Source organism: Orycteropus afer, unplaced genomic scaffold (assembly GCF_000298275.1).
Source record: "Orycteropus afer afer isolate SDZICR_OR568_19922 unplaced genomic scaffold, OryAfe1.0 scaffold00171, whole genome shotgun sequence".
Taxonomy (NCBI): domain Eukaryota; kingdom Metazoa; phylum Chordata; class Mammalia; order Tubulidentata; family Orycteropodidae; genus Orycteropus; species Orycteropus afer.
Genome location: NW_006921758.1, coordinates 5,347,769 through 5,366,213, shown reverse-complemented (window position 1 = coordinate 5,366,213; position 18,445 = coordinate 5,347,769). Strand labels below are relative to the sequence as shown.

General features: G+C 37.0%; 1 protein-coding gene across 1 annotated transcript in view; it reads left to right on the top strand.

Moving 5' to 3' along the window:
- PDE3A (phosphodiesterase 3A) overlaps nt 1–18,445 on the top strand; it is a 406,437-nt gene that overhangs the window by 363,760 nt on the left and 24,232 nt on the right. The window contains exons 7-9 of the mRNA XM_007946790.2: nt 4,229–4,314; nt 7,967–8,121; nt 13,595–13,732. Coding sequence (XP_007944981.1) covers nt 4,229–4,314; nt 7,967–8,121; nt 13,595–13,732 — 379 coding nt within the window. The remainder of the gene's footprint in view (nt 1–4,228; nt 4,315–7,966; nt 8,122–13,594; nt 13,733–18,445) is intronic.

The following is an 18,445-nucleotide window of genomic DNA, read 5'->3' as shown; positions in this document are numbered from 1 at the left end:
ACTCACTTTATGCTGTAGTCTGGAATCGAATCTGCAGTGTCTTTGAGCCATGCCTATATAGGATACTGTACTTTATGATGAATAGGCTTTACCAGGGACTTATTTATTTATATATTTATTTCTATTAATAGATGTTGTAGAGTCCATAACTCAAACTTTGAAGATGATTCAAAATAATTGGTTGCATATTTTGTCTGCTTACTGGTAGAGGATGAATAAAATATATATTATTTTTAAATTATGCCAATTTGATGTAACTTTATATTTTGATGAAATGGTTTTTACTTTTCCATTTAAGTAATTTAAAAATGTACACATAATACATACCACCTTGTGATTAGATCCCAATAGTTGTCTGAAAACAATTAAGCAATTGTTTGGGTTGCTCTCTCTTGTTGAAAAAGAATTGCAAAGTGTTGTCTATGAGTGAGGATAAGAAAAAAGGGCCTAGCATGGTAGGAGTATTTATTCTGCCAACAGTGTCACTAAGAAAGAGTGTCTGTACTGATTAATATATTTTGTTTGTTCTTCAGTAGTAGCTTAAATAATTGATCTTAGATCATTATACTAATTTTTAAATAGGAAAGGGTCTAGTACTTTTAAACTAAATTTAATCGCAAGAGCACCTTGAATGAAATTATATTTCTCTCTGATAGTGTCGTGCCTAAGGCACTTGACTGCTAATCAGAAGGCTGGCAGTTCAAACCCACCAGCCACTCCTCAGAAGGAAGGTTGGGCAATCTGCTTCCATAGTGATACTGCCTTAAAAACCCAAGGAGGGGTCATTATGAGTCAGATCCAACTCGACAGCACATAACAAAAACAACAAAGTTAATGATGGCCAATATTTGATTAAATTAGTGGTGTGTTGGTCTTCGGGTATCAAATATTAGTGCACAGACTCAGATTGTATCAGTGTCTTCAGTTTTAAGTATTAGCAACTAGATTAAGCTTCGTAAGTTTCATTTTCAGATGTTAGTAAATTCTGTAAACTAAATGAATGTTATTTATTTTATCATCTTTTTTTTTTATTACTTTCTCTTTCCAAATATTTTTAAAAGGTAAAATCATTTTTGTTTGTTTATTTATTTATTTTTTTTTTGGACAGGGCCAGAATAAAAAATTATTTTATTGTCCAAAAGTTACTCTACTGCCTTTCTATGAAAGGTATTTTGAAAAATAATTTTGTGGAATGTTAATCCCATCTGTTTTCCCCCACAAAAGATGCATTTTATTTTAAAATATATGAAAGCCATATCATATTTTCTGTTAAAGATTGACAACATATATCCCTTTATTAAATATTCTGACAAGTCCTGCTAAAAGGACACCTGTGAATTTTTGTGTGATCTAGTGTTTTCTGAATTTATTTGATCATAGAACCAATTTCTCTAGATTAACACCCAGTAATTGCCCTTGAATCTAGGGTTTGCTAGAACATACTTAAGAAATAATGTTTTGTGGTATACATCCTGGGTCAAAATGAAACCCAGAAGAAGAATCTGTGTCTCAGACATCTGCTTCTCGCTTTTCTAGGGGATTCCCACTGTGGACTCCAGAGTTGTGGAAAATAAGTAGCCTAAAGAAAGGAGAAAGATATTCAGAAAATATTTACTGCTCACATAGCTTGTCTAATCATCATCCTTTTTTTTTCCTTTGTAGCAGGAAAAAAAAAAGTAATAGAATTTTTATAAAAGAAGATTCAGTAAAAAACAAGGGAACTTCACTGCCTACTAATCCAATAATGTTTATAAATCCAGTAGTGTGTGTTTTATTTGTTTGGGCTTCATAAATCTATAATTTAAACCAGGTTTTATTATTGCCTTCAAGACAGCCACCCATGTAGCCACAGAGAGCTCCAAAAGCACACAGCCAATTATTGTGGTTTCCCCTGCTGAACTTGATGGGTTTGGCCTTGAATCCTAGTCTGTTGGCCACTGCAATGCCTATGCAACAAGCTATTTTTCTGGCATAAGAGCTAGTATATTTGAACTACTAACTTAAATGTTCCCTTTCAATATTATTTTACAATGAAAATCTTAAAACCAATAAACTCTAATTAGAGACCACCAAGTTTAATCCAAGAATGTAAGCCCATCAATTGCATGTACCCATATTTTTACGCACATAATACGCGCCTTCTACATTTGTTTGCCACCCGCTCTCTTCCCTTGGGAGGTATTTTTGTAAATGTATTATGCTAATTTTTTAAACAGCAACATGTTTATTTTTTTTCAAAAAAAAAAAAAAAGAAAGAAAGAAAGAAAAGAAAACTGGCATAGCAGTGCTTACAGAAATACTCCCTGGTGGAGAGAGCAGTTGGCAAACAAATGTAGAAGTCACATGTTATTTGCGTAAAAATACAGTACTTTTTTCCCCAGTTCAGTCCTGTCAACTTTTCTTTCCATTTTATTTTTTGATTCCCTAAGGAGCATAGTGGGAGCTCTGGTAGCATAGTGGTTAAGGCACTTGACTGCTAACCAGAAGGCTGGCGGTTCAAACCCACCAGCCACTCCTCGGAAGGAAGGGTGGGCAATCTACTTCCGTAATGATACTGCCTCAGAAGCCCAAGGAGGGGTCGCTATGAGTCGGGTCCGACTCATCGGCGATTAACCACAACAACAAAGTCAAACTGATGAGATTGCATAATAAAAAATATTGTGTGTATAATAGTTTTCCACTTCACTCAAGGCTTGAATTAAATTTACTTTCTTGCTCTCTTGCTAGAAAATGCTTATCTTTTCTTTTCTCCATCGCACATACAAACACAATTTAGGAGGAAAAAATGATGATATATTTAATATATTAAACAGAAAACTATTTCTCACTTCTTCTCATTTTAGAGTGAGTACAAAGTAGTTAAATGATAAATACTCTCTGAGACCCTTTGCAGTATTAGACAGAAGGAAGGAATCCAACAGGAAAATGCCAAATGAAAATTTAACTCTGAGGGCTCTAAACAAGATAAATGAGAGAGGAGCCAGTTTAGGACCTTGCCAGACCTTTTGTGGGATTGCTTTTTAGTTCAGAAAATAATCAAAACTCTTTAGAAAGCAAAAGTATCCTACATCCTCCAACTTTCTCTATTACGGAACTCTGTGGCCCTCTCGAGTCCCTTCATTCTTCTTGTTTGCCCACTATATGCCTCCTTGGCCTGTTGGGGTGTGTGTGTGTGTGTGTGTGTGTGTGTGTGTGTGTGTGTTGTGTTTGGTTTTCACCCAGCACCTTATGCTATCAACCTTACATTAATTCTCCAATTCCTGCAAGTGACTTCTGATTGGAATAGACTGTTTTCAGAAAGTACTTAATCATTAGCATTATAAAAAAAATCAGTAAGTAAATGCATAAGGAAACCCAAAAAACCTAGAATATCCAAAGCAATCTAGAAAGATACCTCTTCTTTGATCATTTCCTTAGCATCTTAACAGATGATTGACCAACTTGAAAAATAAACTCATTTTAATTTTGTGGTTAAAAAATACAACTAATATGCCCTCACCCTCTTTTAAAAATCTATTTACCTTGTAAAAGACCCTTTGAACATCATATGTCTTAACCCAAAGAACTAAATCTAATAATGAGGCTTCTGATCAGGCATTCTGGTGGCGTAGTGCCTAAGGTGTTTGACCACTGACCAGAAGGCTGGCAGTTCAAACCCACCAGCCACTCCTCGGAAGGAAGATGGGGCAATCTACTTCTGTAGCGATACTGCCTCGGAAACCCAAGGAGGGGTCGCTATGAGTCAGGTCTGACTCAATGGCACATAACCACAACAACAATAGATTATTCCATTGGGGAAGATATTTTTTGCCAAATATATATTGACAACTCCAAAATCACTATTTTAAATAAGTAGCAACTTATCCCAGTATTTGCTAAATAATATAACAAATTTTGCTTGTAGTTAATACCAAATAAGTCCTTTACTAGGGAGAGGAAAGGATAAGAGTAAAAAGAAATTTCTAATCCTTTACATTAATCATTCTATCACCAAAAAGAAATATATATATATATGTACAAATATATATATATATACACACACACACATATATATCTCAAATATCACAGTGTATTAAAAAATATTTTTCCATGAAACAAACAATAAAATGTAGAAATATTTGATTATTATTATTATCGACTTTAATGTGCACATACGTAGTGTGTGCCTATGATTTTTTTTTTTTTGAAAAGAGAATATTTTCTTTGAATGTGCTCCAATATTTCTCAGCTGTGGCAGACCATATTCCCAAGGGAATCCTGCTGATGGGTCACTGGAGAAAGGCAATACAACCATTCAGACTCCAAGCAGAACAGGTAATTCATTTGTTTCAAATTCTGTTTCTCAAAATGAAAATTACTGTTTCATATTTAGTTTTCTGATCAAAAAAGAAAGTTGTGCTCCTGATTTTAAAATTTACAAATTAAAGAAGACAAGATAGAAAATAAAGCAATTCATAATCCTACAACCTAACATTAATCATGAATAAAATTTTGGTGCAAAGCTGTTCATAATGTTGCTATGTATCTATACACAAGTATGTATTTGTTTTACAAAAATGAAGGGCCATTTTACAAAATCTAAAGAACCATAGAAGTCTCTGGGTGGTACACAGAGTTAACGTGTGTGGCTGCTAATCGACATGTTAGAGGTTTGAGTCCACCCAGAGGTCTCAGAAGAAAGGTCCCGCTATCTATCTCTGAAAACTCAGCCATCGAAAATGCTATGGAGCACAGTTTCACCCTGACAAACCTGGGTTGCTCTGAGTCAGGATTACCTTACTGGTAACTGGTTTACTGGTAAAGAACCATATGGAAATATTATTTGATTTTGCTACACAGGCTTTGCAGAGCCTTTCATTTTGGCGTACACTCTGGAGATCCCCATGGCAGATCCTCAGAAATGATACTGCTTCTATTGCTGTGAAGTTGCATAGTTTTCCTAGAGCAGTGCTGTGGAGTCATTAAGGGCACAGGCATTGGAGCCAGCCATCATGATTTCACTACTTACTGGACTTGTAATCTTAACCTTAGGAGCTCTGTTCTAGTGGCATAGAGCCTAAGGCATTTAACTACTGAAATGCCAGAAAGCTGGCATTTCAAACCCACCAGCCACTCCTCGGAAGGAAGGTTGGGCAATCTACTTCTCTAGAGACATTGCCTTGGAAACCCAAGGAGGGGTCACTATGAGTCAGATCCGACTCCACGGCAGTGAATTTGGTTTAGTTTTAATCTTAACCGCTGTGCCTAAATCCCTTCACTTCTAGGATGGCAAAAATAATAGTGCCTATTGTACAAGTTTATTGTGAAAATTAAATTTCTTAAAGCATATAAAGCATTTATTATAGCACATAGGTGACTGTAAGCAGTAAATTATTTGTTGCTATTACTATAATAATAACAATTTCACTTTTATCAGTAGAACCCCAGGAACACATGCTTTTTGCGAGTGCTGTGAGTGCACAAGGGGTAGGGGAAAAATGTTTCTATCACCAACTGATTTTAGAGTGATAGAGCTAACAAAGAATGATTCTTGACTTTCTGCTCTGACATTTCTTGGTAGACATTGAAAAAATAGTGATTGTTGATTGGTTGTGTGCCTGTAAGAATGGTGTGCTATGGCAGAGTGGAAGGCACAGGACACACACCAAAGAAATCAAAGGGATAGTTCTCTAGGTGGCTACCATATGATGATGTAACTTTTCTAAAGACTTGGAATATTTCCTTGCCTTTCCCTGATCTTTTCTAACTCTACTGGGGATGAGACCATTAAGAAGAATATGTCTTTATCAGCTCTGTGTTTTCATGTAGAGCTGTGACCTTTCAGTGGCTTCTCCAGGTCTAGATTTGCCATTTTTCTACAGAATCTGGGATTGAAATTTGTCAATTACATTTTCATACCCTATATAATTCTAATATAGTAGCTGTTACATGAGAAAGATGGGTCTTTGGAAAAGTTCTACAAGATATTTCTGATTGGAATAGACTACTTAATACAAGTCATTATTCACTAGAAACTTAATATCAGTTAGAAAACATATAAGGGCATGCAACAAACCTAGAATATCCAAAAAAAGGAAAACAAAGAGAAAACAAATGTCCTGACATTAAGATTTAAACTATCATAATTGAGACAGTAAGGGTTGGCAAATAAATTAGGTGTAATAGAGAGTCCCAAATTAGACCCCTCCTTTATAACAAAGTTGAATTTCAACAAAGTAGTCAAAGCAATCTAATGAGGAAAAGGATAATCCTTTCAATAAACGGTGTTAGGGAAAAAGAAGTGAACTTCATCCCTTATCTCACAACATATTAAGTACAGTAATCCTTGATTTACAATGTATGCAAGTTACAACAGTTGCACTTATGACCTTCTGGGTTTTGTTTGTTGTTTTGTTTGTTTTGGTACATCTTATGATTAGTAATATGTACTACATACAGTGTTGTGGCACATAATTTATTGATTATGCTCAAATGTTCACTTGCCAGTATTCAGTGTTATGGATTACCATTCAGAACACTGTTGAGTAGCAGGCAAATGAAAAATAGAAAGAGAGAGAGAGAGAGAGAAAGATTTGACTTCCATAAAAATTGACTTATGACAGAGTCATTGGAATGGAACTCTATTGTAATTCCGGGACCACTACCTGTATTATACTGAAATTCCTCACCAAAAGATCAGTGGTATGAACCCACCAGCTGCTCCAAGGGAGAAAGATGTGGCAATCTGCTTCCATAAAGATTACACCCTTGGAAACCATATGGGGCAACTCTGTCTTAACAGTGTGACTATGACTTGGAATCGACAAAATGGCAAAGAAGAATGGGAGCATAGACCTAAATGTAAAAACTAAAATGATAAAGCTTCTTGAAGAAAGCACAGGGAAATATCTTTGCGACCTTGGGGAAGGCAAATGTTTCTTAGCCCACAGAATGTAATAACCATGAAAGGAAAAAAAAGGAAGAAAGGAAAACTAGACTTTATCAAAAGTAAAGAACTTCGTGATTTCAAATTCTAGCAGCAACTTTTACAAGCTGTGTGACCTCGGGTTATTTACTTCTCTTTCTTTGCCTCAGTTTCCTATCTGTAAAGTGAGTATAATATCAATGCAGTAATACCTGCCTTATAGGATTGTTGAGGGAATTAAATGTGTCAATACTGATAAAGTGCTTTAAGTGACACCTGGCACATAGCAAGCCCTCAGTAAGTTTTATTCGGGTATCTTATTTAACTACAAGAAGTTTCTTCAACTCTCTGCCCTAGGAGCGTGTTCTTCAGACATTTGATCTTCAGGTAGCACGGTTTAGTGCTCTCTAAAATGGAGACACTGGAGGAGATCCTGAAGGAAGGAAGCCACAGACTCCAAGGGGACAAGATTGAATACATAGCATAGTGCCTAAGGCACTTGACTGCTAACCAGAAGGCTGATGGTTCAAACCCACCAGCCATCCTCAGAAGGAAGGTGGGGCAATCTACTTCCATAGTGATACAGCCTTGGAAACCCAAGGAGGGGTCGCTATGAGTCGGGTCCAACTCGACGGCACATAACAACAACAACAACAGCTCTTAAGCCATCACTTGATACTCTATGGACCACTTTGTTCTTGGATATGTCAATGGCATTTTAGTCAGTTACTCTGTGCTTTAGTATGTTGGGGTAGGAATAGAGGAAAACGATGTAGAAAATCACAGGATTTTTAAAAAGTTTGAACTACTGATCTAAAAGTTATTATGGAAGAATTACTGAATACCATGTAGATCACAGATTATAATTCCTGTCTACTTTAAGGATTCAAAAATGTACATTTTCCCACCCTATGATCCTATATTTTTGATGGATGTGTAAGCTCCTAAAAGCTGTATTTTCCTAAATTTTATATTCACAGTATACATTTCAGAAAAACTTGCTTAAGTGAAACTTTTTCCCTATTGCAGGTCTCCTAATAAGCTGTTTTCTTTCCATTGCAGATGACACAGCTCAAGTTACCTCTGATTATGAAACCAATAACAACAGTGACAGCAGTGATATTGTACAGAATGAAGATGAGTCTGAGTGCCTGAGAGAGCCACTGAGGAAAGCTTCAGCTTGCAGCACCTACACCCCGGAGACCATGATATTTCTGGTAGCCCCTTATCACTTAACTCACTCATTTTCTTGTGAAATTAGCTTCTACTATAGAGCTAGGCTCAACTACAGATCCCTGAGTCGTCAGACTTACAGACACTTCGTTTGGACCACATGTATATTATAGTCCTACCATATAAGTATAAGCCTTCTAAGACTTATTGGTCTCTTAATGGGTCTGTTACTTGGTGATTAAAAACATGTATTCATCTTTACAAATGATTGCAGATATTTCTTAGCACAATAAAAAGTATAAGAACTAATAGATAGAATCATTTTATTCTGTAAAACAGTATCTTAAATGGTATGGTACTTATAAGTAAGAGAAATGTAAATATTCATTGTTTTAGGTTTTTTTTTTCTGCTGGTTTGTCTCTAGTACCGTATTTATTTATAAAGAACTCAAATGTTTATTTTCCTTATTATATTAAACTAAGTCTATACTGACACTTGTTATGTATTAAAATATTATTTAGTAATGATTTATTTTGTGTAAGATGGATCCAATTAAAAGCATATAATTGAGTAGAGTTTGGCAGAGACAGGAAATGATAGAAAATAGTTAAGTCTGATGTCATTATCAATTGCTGTTATTGTCATTTTTCTTTTACTTAATTTGCCATTTTTAAATCAAATAGATTGTGAAACAAAATTATTTCAATCATCATTACTTTCATTTTCTGTCTCTATGTTCTGAAAATATGATTTTAAGACTATCCATATTAGGGACAAGTTATAAAATATCTTTATATTTACATGGTGCATGTTTCTCAGGAAGTGGTAGAACACATGGATTATTTTTAAATCCTTGAAAAATGTGGCGACTGTCATTCTACAGAATTAATGCTAATTCTGAACCATAAATATAAATTTGACTAATAAGAGGAGGAGTGATTAACTCCTCCTTCTTATTCTTTGATTTCTTTTCAGAATCCAGTATAGCCAGAAACCTTTAGTGTATAAAAACTTACATAAATATATAGAGAGATAAATTTACCCACAATTTCAGTGTTCTCTAAAGTCCTTACATGAATATTCATTAAGAATACTGTACTTAATTTTGTAACATCACCAACCTCCCCCAAAATGTGTGTGGTTATGTATACACACACACACACACACACACACACGTATACTCATTGCCATTGAGTCAATTCTGACACAGTGACACTATAAGACAGTGTAGAACTGACCCACAGGGTTTCCAAGGCTGTAATCTTTAAGGAAACAGGCAATTACATCTTTTTTCTGTGGAGCAGCTGATGTATTCAAACTGCCAACCTTTCTGGTACCTGCTAAGCACTTTAACTTCTGCACCACCAGGGCTCCATGTTTGTACGTGTATATACACGTATGTACTTATGCAGGCATGCATATATATTCACATATATAAAAAACCACATGGAGGCACAGTTACAAATACTTCTCAGACTTAACCAAACACCTTGCAAATTTGGGTCTATGATTGAAGATTTAGCACCACAGTGTCATGGGACAATTTGGTCAATTGGGATAATATACTTCATAAAGTTTATGTGTCCTACATTCTAGTGTGGTGAGTAGTGTCTGGGGTCTTAGAAGCCTGAAAGTAGCCATCTAAGACACAACTGTTGGTCTCTACTCATCCAGAACGAAAGAGAAAGAAGGAAACCAGTCTCAGGGAAAAAAGAAAACCAAAAAACTAGTCTATACACCTAATAGTCTATACGAGCAACTGCCTTATCTACCCTGGGACCAGAACTAGATGATGCCTGGCTACCACTATGGAATGTTCTGATCAGGGCCACAGTGGAATATGCTGATATAATCAGAGAAAAATGTGGAAAAAAATCTCAAATTCTAAAAAGTCCAGACTATCACCCAGAGATACCCTTTAAACCTTGAACCAAAACTATCTCCTGGGATTGCTTTTTAGCTAAATAACAGAGTGTCTTATAAAACAATGTAACCCACGAGAAAGAAAAAGAAGAAGAAGAAGAAGAAGAACCCTATTGTAAAAGTATGTGGGGGCACTGATGTGTGACTTCCTCTAACTTCAAGAGAATTAGAGAAAAACACTATCAGCTTCAACAGCCCATGGCTAATTCCTTTGAGGCAGCCGTCAGATGTGCTGCCATCCTCCAAACTTTTTACCTGTTCTGACACCAACCATCCCTCCCATGGAACTCTCCACTTCTCTGCTGGGCCCAGTTATCCATTGCAATGGCCACACAGAACTCATGGACAATATTTATGATTATGGGATTTATTAGGCAAGTTTTGTTGTTATAATGTGTGGTCGAGCCATTTCCAACTCATAGCAACCTTACATTCAACAGAACAAAACACTACCTGATCCTGTACCTGCCTCATAATCCCTACTATACCTGAGCCTGTCATGGCAGCCACCATGTCAATACGTCTTGTTGAAGGCCTTCCCCTCTTTCATTGACCCTCCACTTTACCATGCATAACATCCTTCTCCAGAGAATGGTCCCTTCTGACAACATGACCAAAGTAGGTGAGACAAAGTCTGGCCATTCTCTCTTCCAAGGAGCATTCCATCTGCACTTCATCCAGGACAGATTCATTAGTTCTTTTAGCAGTCCACAGTGCTTTCAGCATTCTTTGCCAACACCACAACTCAAAACCATCAACTCTTATTCGGTCTTCCTTATTCACTGTCCAGCTCTCACATGCATATGAGGTGACTGAAAATACTATAGCTTGGGTTAGGTGCATTTTAGCCTTCAAGGAGATATCTTTGCTCTTCAGCACTTGAAAGAGGTCTTTTGCAGAAGATTTGCCCAATGCAATATGTCTTTTGATGTCTTGACTGCTGCTTCCATTGGTGTTACTTGTAGAGCAAAGTAATATGAAGTCTTTGACAACTTCCTTTTCTCCATTTATTGTGATGCTGCTTATTGGTCCAGTTGGGAGGATTTTTGTTTTCTGTATAGTGAGGTATAATCCATACTGCAGACTGTAGACTCTTCATCAATAAGTGCTCCAAGTCATCCTCACTTTCAGCAAGCAAAGTTGTGTCTTCTACATATCTCAGGTTGTTAATGAGTCTTCCTCCAATCCTGATGTCATGTTCTTCTTCATATAGTCCAGGTTCTGAGATTATTTGCTCAGCATACAGATTGAAGAAGTATGGTGAAAGGATACAAGCCTAACACACTCCCTTCCTGATTTTAAACCAAGCTCTATCCCCCTGTTCTGTTTGAATGACAGCCTCCTGATCTATGTACAGGCTCCTCATGAGTACAATTAAGAGTTCTGGAATTCCCATTCTTCTCAATGTTATTCACAATTTGTTATGATCCACACAATTGAATGCCTTTGCATAGTCAATAAAATATAAGTAAACATGTTTCTGATATTCTTCGCTTTGAGCCAAGATCCATCTGACATCAGCTATGGTATCCCTCACTCTACATCTCCTTCTGAATCCAGCTTGCATTTCTAGAAGTTCTCTGATAACTGTTGCAACCAGTTTTGAATTATCTTCAATAAGATTTTACTTGGGTGTGATATCAATGATATTGTTCGATAATTTGCACATTCTGTGGGATCACCTTTCTTTGGAATGGGAGCAAACAGAGATCTCTTCCAGTGAGTTGACCAGGTAGCCATCTTCCAAATCTCTTGGCATAGCTGAGTTAGTGCCTCCAGTTTGGCATCCATTTGTTGAAACACCTCAGTGGGTAGTCTATCAATTCCTGGAGCCTTGTTTTTTGCCAACTCCTTCAGTGCAGCTTCAACTTCTTCCTTCAATACCATTGGTTTTTGATCCTGAAATGGATAATCATAATTCTGTTTGGTATAGTGACTCTGTGTAGTCCATCCATCTTTTTTCCTGCATCATTCAACATATTGCCCATAGAATCTTTCAATATTGCAATTCAAAGCTTAATTTTTGTCCTCAGTTCAATTAGGAAAGCATGGTAGTTATGTTTGTGTGTCAACTTGGCCAGGACTGGTAGTAGTTATTCTCCATGAGGAGACTGGCAATCATCTCCATGGTGGGATCTACTACAAGCAGCTGAATAACTGCCTTTTGGATATGGTCTGCTTCCTGTATATAAGGAGAAGTCTTGGGAATGGTCTCTGGCTTATGGCATGCTTGGACCCTGCATGTGGCCGCGTCATTGTTCAGCAGCCGACCTTGGGACTTACAATGGACTTGAATTAATGGCCTGCCATGTGGTTTGGTATCACTGTGACTGTGCCATTTTATTTGTTGACCTTGGGTTTGTCAGCCTCAGTAGCTAGCATCTGCCTGAGTGGAGAGATGCCTCTAGCTTCAGTGGGCCAGGAGCAAGAGGCAGAGCTGAAGCCCAAGGTCAAGGGGCTTTCCCACAGACCCTAGATCCTGGTACTTTGAACTTGGACTTCTAGCCTCCTGAGCTGTAAGAAAATAAACTCCTGTTTATTAAGCCCATCCCATTTGTGGTATATCCTTGTCAGAGTGGCACTAGGTAACTAGAACAGGAAGTAACAGGTTACAATTCAGGTTCAGAAACAACTCAGGATACATTTCTTCTTTGAGGACAACTGCTTCTCAGCCATGCTGCAGGCATACCACTCTCTGGCCTTGGCCTTTTCCCTGCTCAGAGCCTAGAGGGGCATTCCAGTCTGCCAGCAAGCCTCCTTTCTGTAGGCACTCAGCTTTCTCACTTCGTGGGCCAGGAAGCCTGCCATTCTGTCTCATGCCAGTCTCATGGTTCTGTTTGTTCTGCTGCCTCTGCTGCTTCTATTTCGTGGCTATTACTTTTCACCATCTCTCACCATCTCAGCAAAGTGTTACAGCTGTCTGTCTGTCCTGAGTCAAGGAAGTTCAGTGCAGGAATCTTGGGTCCACAGGACATGTTCCAATCCTGATTCTTTCTTGATGATAGTGAGATGCCCCATTTCCACCACTCAGATGGCTCACTGTATGTCTATCGGGATGGCAAAACTGACCAATCCCCATGTTAGGGTTCCACACACTTTATTTGCAAGGTCCCACATGCATAAGGATGCCATATACCTTATGTATATTATTTACAAGCTCTCCAACCCCCTTGGTGGGCCATAAGCACCTGGCATTTGCATAGTCCTACCCACTCCTCTGGTGAGAGTCACAAAGACCATGGCTGGAAGAGCCATATTGAGTAATTCACAGCTCTGCACCAATACTAGACCAAAATAAAATCATTTTAACTTTTGGAATAAACATCCATCATGCTGTAGTTTGTATAAACCAGAGATTGCTGAGCACAAAACAGTGCAAAGTTCCTAGTATGAAGTGGCACAATGGCCTTTTCTCCTTGCTTTGGTGTCATTGTCTTATCTTAATTTTTTTTTTAAGATCACTTATTCATGTAAAGTTTTAAGTCAGTTGTTTCAAGTAACCTCACTTATTAAATTGAGCTTACTAAAGCACAAATTGCTTTGTAGAGAAACTGCATACCATTAAAATGTTTCTCCTTTCATCTTCATTACAGGACAAACCAATTCTTGCTCCTGAACCTCTTGTCATGGATAACCTGGACTCAATTATGGAGCAGCTAAATACTTGGAATTTTCCAATTTTTGATTTGATGGAAAAGATAGGAAGAAAATGTGGCCGTATTCTTAGTCAGGTATGAAAAGTATTCATACATATGACTGTGAAAAAACCAATTCCTCAGTTGCTTAAAGCTGTGTAGATTCTTGACAACTGTGGATGGGTGGTCTTTGAAGAAATTAAATCTTATCACACAATACTCTGTAGATTCCTTGGTTGGTGGTGTTAGCAAAAGAAATTGTAACCCTCAAGCGAGAAGAATACCCTTTATTCTACAATTAAAATACTGTGTATATTTTAAGGGGGGATGGAAGCATAAGCATGATTGCCAAACAATATAAAATTCATAGAATTCAGCAAAAGAGAAGCTAGCACAGTCTCCAAACTCTACTAGTATAAACACTAATTAATTGCCTGTAATTTTTCCAATGACTTCTATTAATATTCACATATTATAATCTTGAGGCCTTATCAAAAATAATTTATTGTATAGAAGTGTTTTCCCCAAATGCTATGAGAAAAAACATCAAATAGATTTTTCTATATTTTAATATAGAAAATACCTTTATTTGCCATAAGAAGTACAGATGAGAACTTTTGCTATATAACAATCCTTTTAAATGTGTGTCTTTTTTTTAAGCTAGATTACTTTCAAGTCTTCCCAAATAAAGACATTTGTTTCCTTGAAGGAGAAATAAAACCTGCACAGAAATTAAGAGAACATGTTTATGCTTAGGAAACAATGCAATAAAATTATGGATTTGCTATATTATAAAACATCTACCCAGATGCATATTCTCAATCAATTAAAAGAAATTATTCAATAATAATTATCAGCTTATTTAGAAATATTTTACATGTGTTCTTAAAAGTTTAAATAAATATCACAGCAGAGATAATAAAAGCTACCAGTTTTTTAATATAAGACTTAGGTGAGAATTCAGGACCCAGCTCGGCTTTATTGGGGCATTAACACTTCCCTGCAAAACATTCTGAGAGATATCCCTATAATACTGGTTTCTGGTCTGTGTATGAGAGACAGATTTTTTTCAGACCTCTGGACAGATGTTGGAGGGTGCAGTCTTCAGAGTGATGATTCCTGATTTGTGAAGGTTTGAAGGGAGAAAATAGAGTACCTTATCCTCTAGTGTTCGGTTCCACAGACACAGAGAATTCGGCTAGTCTTCAAGAAGAAAAATATATCCTCACTCTGAAGAAGCTCTAGTGGTGCAGTGCCTAAGGCATTTCACTACCAACCAATAGGTTGGCAGTTCAAATTCACCAGCTGCTCCAGGAAAGGAAAATGGAGCAATCTACTTCCGTAAAGATTTACTTCCTCAGGAACCCATTGGGGGTGGCTATGAGTCAGAACTGACTCGATGGCAGTGAGTTTTTTGCTGAAGGAACTCCTGGTCTATTAGAGAAATAGATATGTGACAAATTAATGACAGTTAAGCTTAATGTGTACAAAAGACATATGTTAAAAGAATTGTTGGAATATGAAGATCAGAATAATTACAAATCTATATAATTAGTCCACATTAGCCTTATTCTTCAGGACCCGTCCTGGAGCTTTTGTATCCCACTTTCTGAAATCCATTGCATACTGTAACTCTGAGGCAGTACCTTTTCCCTGGAAATAAGCCTTGAATGGTGCCACAGAATATGTGCAGTGTGGGAACTCTTTCTCTTATTTTACAACAGAATGGGTTTGCTGGTATGGAGAGAAAAATCTCACATTCTTTTTTATTTGTTATATATGTCACAGCCTCTCCCAAGCCCTTCAATTTAATCTTCACAGAACTTGGGTATAGGTAGTTTTGTTTGTTGTTTTGTGTTTCAAATCTTTATTTTACAGAAGAAACTGGGGCTTAAAGAGTCCTATTCTTCCAAAGTCATACAGTAAACATTGAACCCAAGAACTCAGTGTAGATTTATCCATATTAAAGCCCAGGTTTTGTTCTTTTGCTAATTTCACCTGCTTCTCAATTTCCTGTAAAATATATGCACTTGTCATGTGTCTTCAACTCTCCAAATGGGGAATCTGAAAAAGTAGGGTTGTGGTTGTGAAAAAGTAGAGTAGTCAGTTTTACAGCATAAGTGAAATTGCCAAATACCCTAGCAGGTACTTAGCTCTCTTTGAAGTTCCATAAGCTCTGGGGTAGAAGGGTAGATCTTTACCAACATTCTCATGTTGTCTTGTGATACTAATACTTATTAGGAAGATTATACATAATTAAAAATTAGACTTCAGCTAAATTCATTAATGTGTCTTTTTCCCAGTCTTCTTTCAAAAATAAAATATACATTTCTATGTGATTTAAGGGAGCTCTAGTGGTGTAGTGCCTAAGGCATCTAACTGCTAACCAGAAGGCTGGCGGTTTAAATCCACCAGCCACTCCTCAGAAGGAAGATGGGGCAATGTACTTCTGAAGAGATACTTCCTCAGAAACCCAAGGAGGGGTTACGATGAGTCAGATCCAACTCCATGGGGCAGTGTGTTTGGTTTTTTGGTTTAGTGGCATAGTGCCTAAGGTATTTGACTGCTAATCACAAGGCTGGGGGTTCAAACCCACCAGCCACTCCTTGGAAGGAAGGTTGGGCAACTACTTCTGTAGTGATACCGCCTCAGAAACCCAAGGAGGGGTTGCTGTGAGTCAGATCTGACTCGACAGCAGTGAGTTTGGTTTTTGGTTTATGTGATTTAAATTATGTCACTGTGCACTTTTCCAATTAGCAAAATATTGAGTTTTAAGAAAATGTAGCTTAATTTACCTTGCTAAGTAGAACTTTATGGGTTAGCCCCTTTGATTTTGAGTTTATAAGCACAAGAATCATGAAATTTTGATTGTGGGGAGGGGATATTTTTTCCTGCTTTGTAAGACTTTAGGACAGCTGATAAATATTAACACAGACATTCCAGGAAATCATCTTTTTGATGAAACAACACAGAAAAAAACCTCATTTCAAAATATTTTTAAAGAGAGATATTGCAATGGAAATGGCTTAGCCTCAATATACTATTTGGTTGTTTGATGATTTTTATGATTAAGATTTTTAAAAAGATATACTTCAGATTTTGGAATAGTTTTTATTTAGTCACCAGTATGTGCCCAGTTAGGAGCTCTGGTAGCATAGTGCCTAAGGCACTTGACTGCTAACCAGAAGGCTGGCGGTTCAAACCCACTGGCCACTCCTCGGAGGGAAGGTTGAGGCATTCCTACTTCTGTAGTGATACTGCCTCGGAAACCCAAGGAGGGGTCGCTATGAGTCGGGGCTGACTCGATGGCAAATAACAACAACAATAACAACAATGTGCCCAGTTAATGGTGTCTTTTTTTTTAATTAATTAATTTGAAATTATGATCATGTAAAATTATTGGTGTTTTTTTCTTCTTTTTTAAATAGCCTCTTGATGAAAATTCTCCTCACTGTTTTAAAATACTACTATAAAATATCCTAGGTTGTCTTATATTTTTCATATTTTTATTGTTTTTCTTTGCATTAGTTAAGCGAAAGATAGAAAACTTTAGTTATTTAATTACCTGGGATAACAATGAGTCAGAATCGACTCAGTGACAACTAACCACAACAACAACATTGCTTTTGAAATAATGGTGATAGGATTTGAAGAAGCTAAGAGTAAAAATCTGAAGCCAAAATGCTTGGCTTCAATCCTGACTCTGATATGTGTCAGGTATGTGACTTTAGACAAATCACTTAATAACATCCTCAATTTCCTGTGCTTTCAAATGTGAGTAATTAACAGTACATATTTCATAAATTGTTATGAGAATTAATTATATGTAAATGATTAATACATGTAAAGTACATAGGGCAAGCTTCTCACTAAGTATTGCATATATGTGTGCTGTTGCTGTTATTATTATTGAAGTAACATGCTTAGTTAAATCACTTAGCTACAAAAACAACCCACCACCATTGTCGACTCTGACTCATAGCAACCATAAAGATTTATAGTTTCCAAGGCTATAAATCTTTACAGAAGTAGGTTGCCTCATCTTCTTCCCGCAGAGCATCTAATGGGTTTGAACCACTGACCTTCTGGTTAGCAGACAAATGTCTTACCTATTACACCACCAGAGCTGCTTATTTAAATCCCTTAGGTGCTTATGAATAAGAACTCAAATACAGCCTAAGTAATTGTTGTAGAGAAGAGACAAATAAAAGAAGATACAGCTTGGAATATACTATGACGGCAGCTACAAACCACTTTCTAATATTTTTTAAAAAGAATATGTAGCAATGTTAGTTACAAAGAAAAGAAAGAAGGAGTGCATAGGCCGTTCTTCATTACTTGAAGAAAAGCACATAGAAGTTGAGATGAATAAATTATCCAATTTATTTTCAACTAACAGGTAGAGTGCTCTTTTCAAAACATAAATAAGTCACTTTCCTGCTCTAGTCTCTCTGCCTCACTCAGAATAAAAGCCCTTATAATGGTCCATCTAGCCCCCAATCCCACTCCACACTTACCTCTCTGACTTACATTCCTGTGTTATCCTGGCTAACTCTGTTAGCCATGCGGGTCTTCTTCCTCTTTCTTGAATGCACTGAGCATACCTTAGGACCTTTGAACTGCATGTGTAGAAAACTTTTTCTTTAGATATACATATAGATCACACCATATCTCTTTCCATTCTCTCTTCAAATGTCCCCTAAATATTCTTACCCCAGTGTCTTAATAGGAGCTGTCATACCCTCCCTGCACTACTAATCCTCTGTGCCTGCTCTATTTTTTCTTTAACCATTTGATTTATCACCTTCA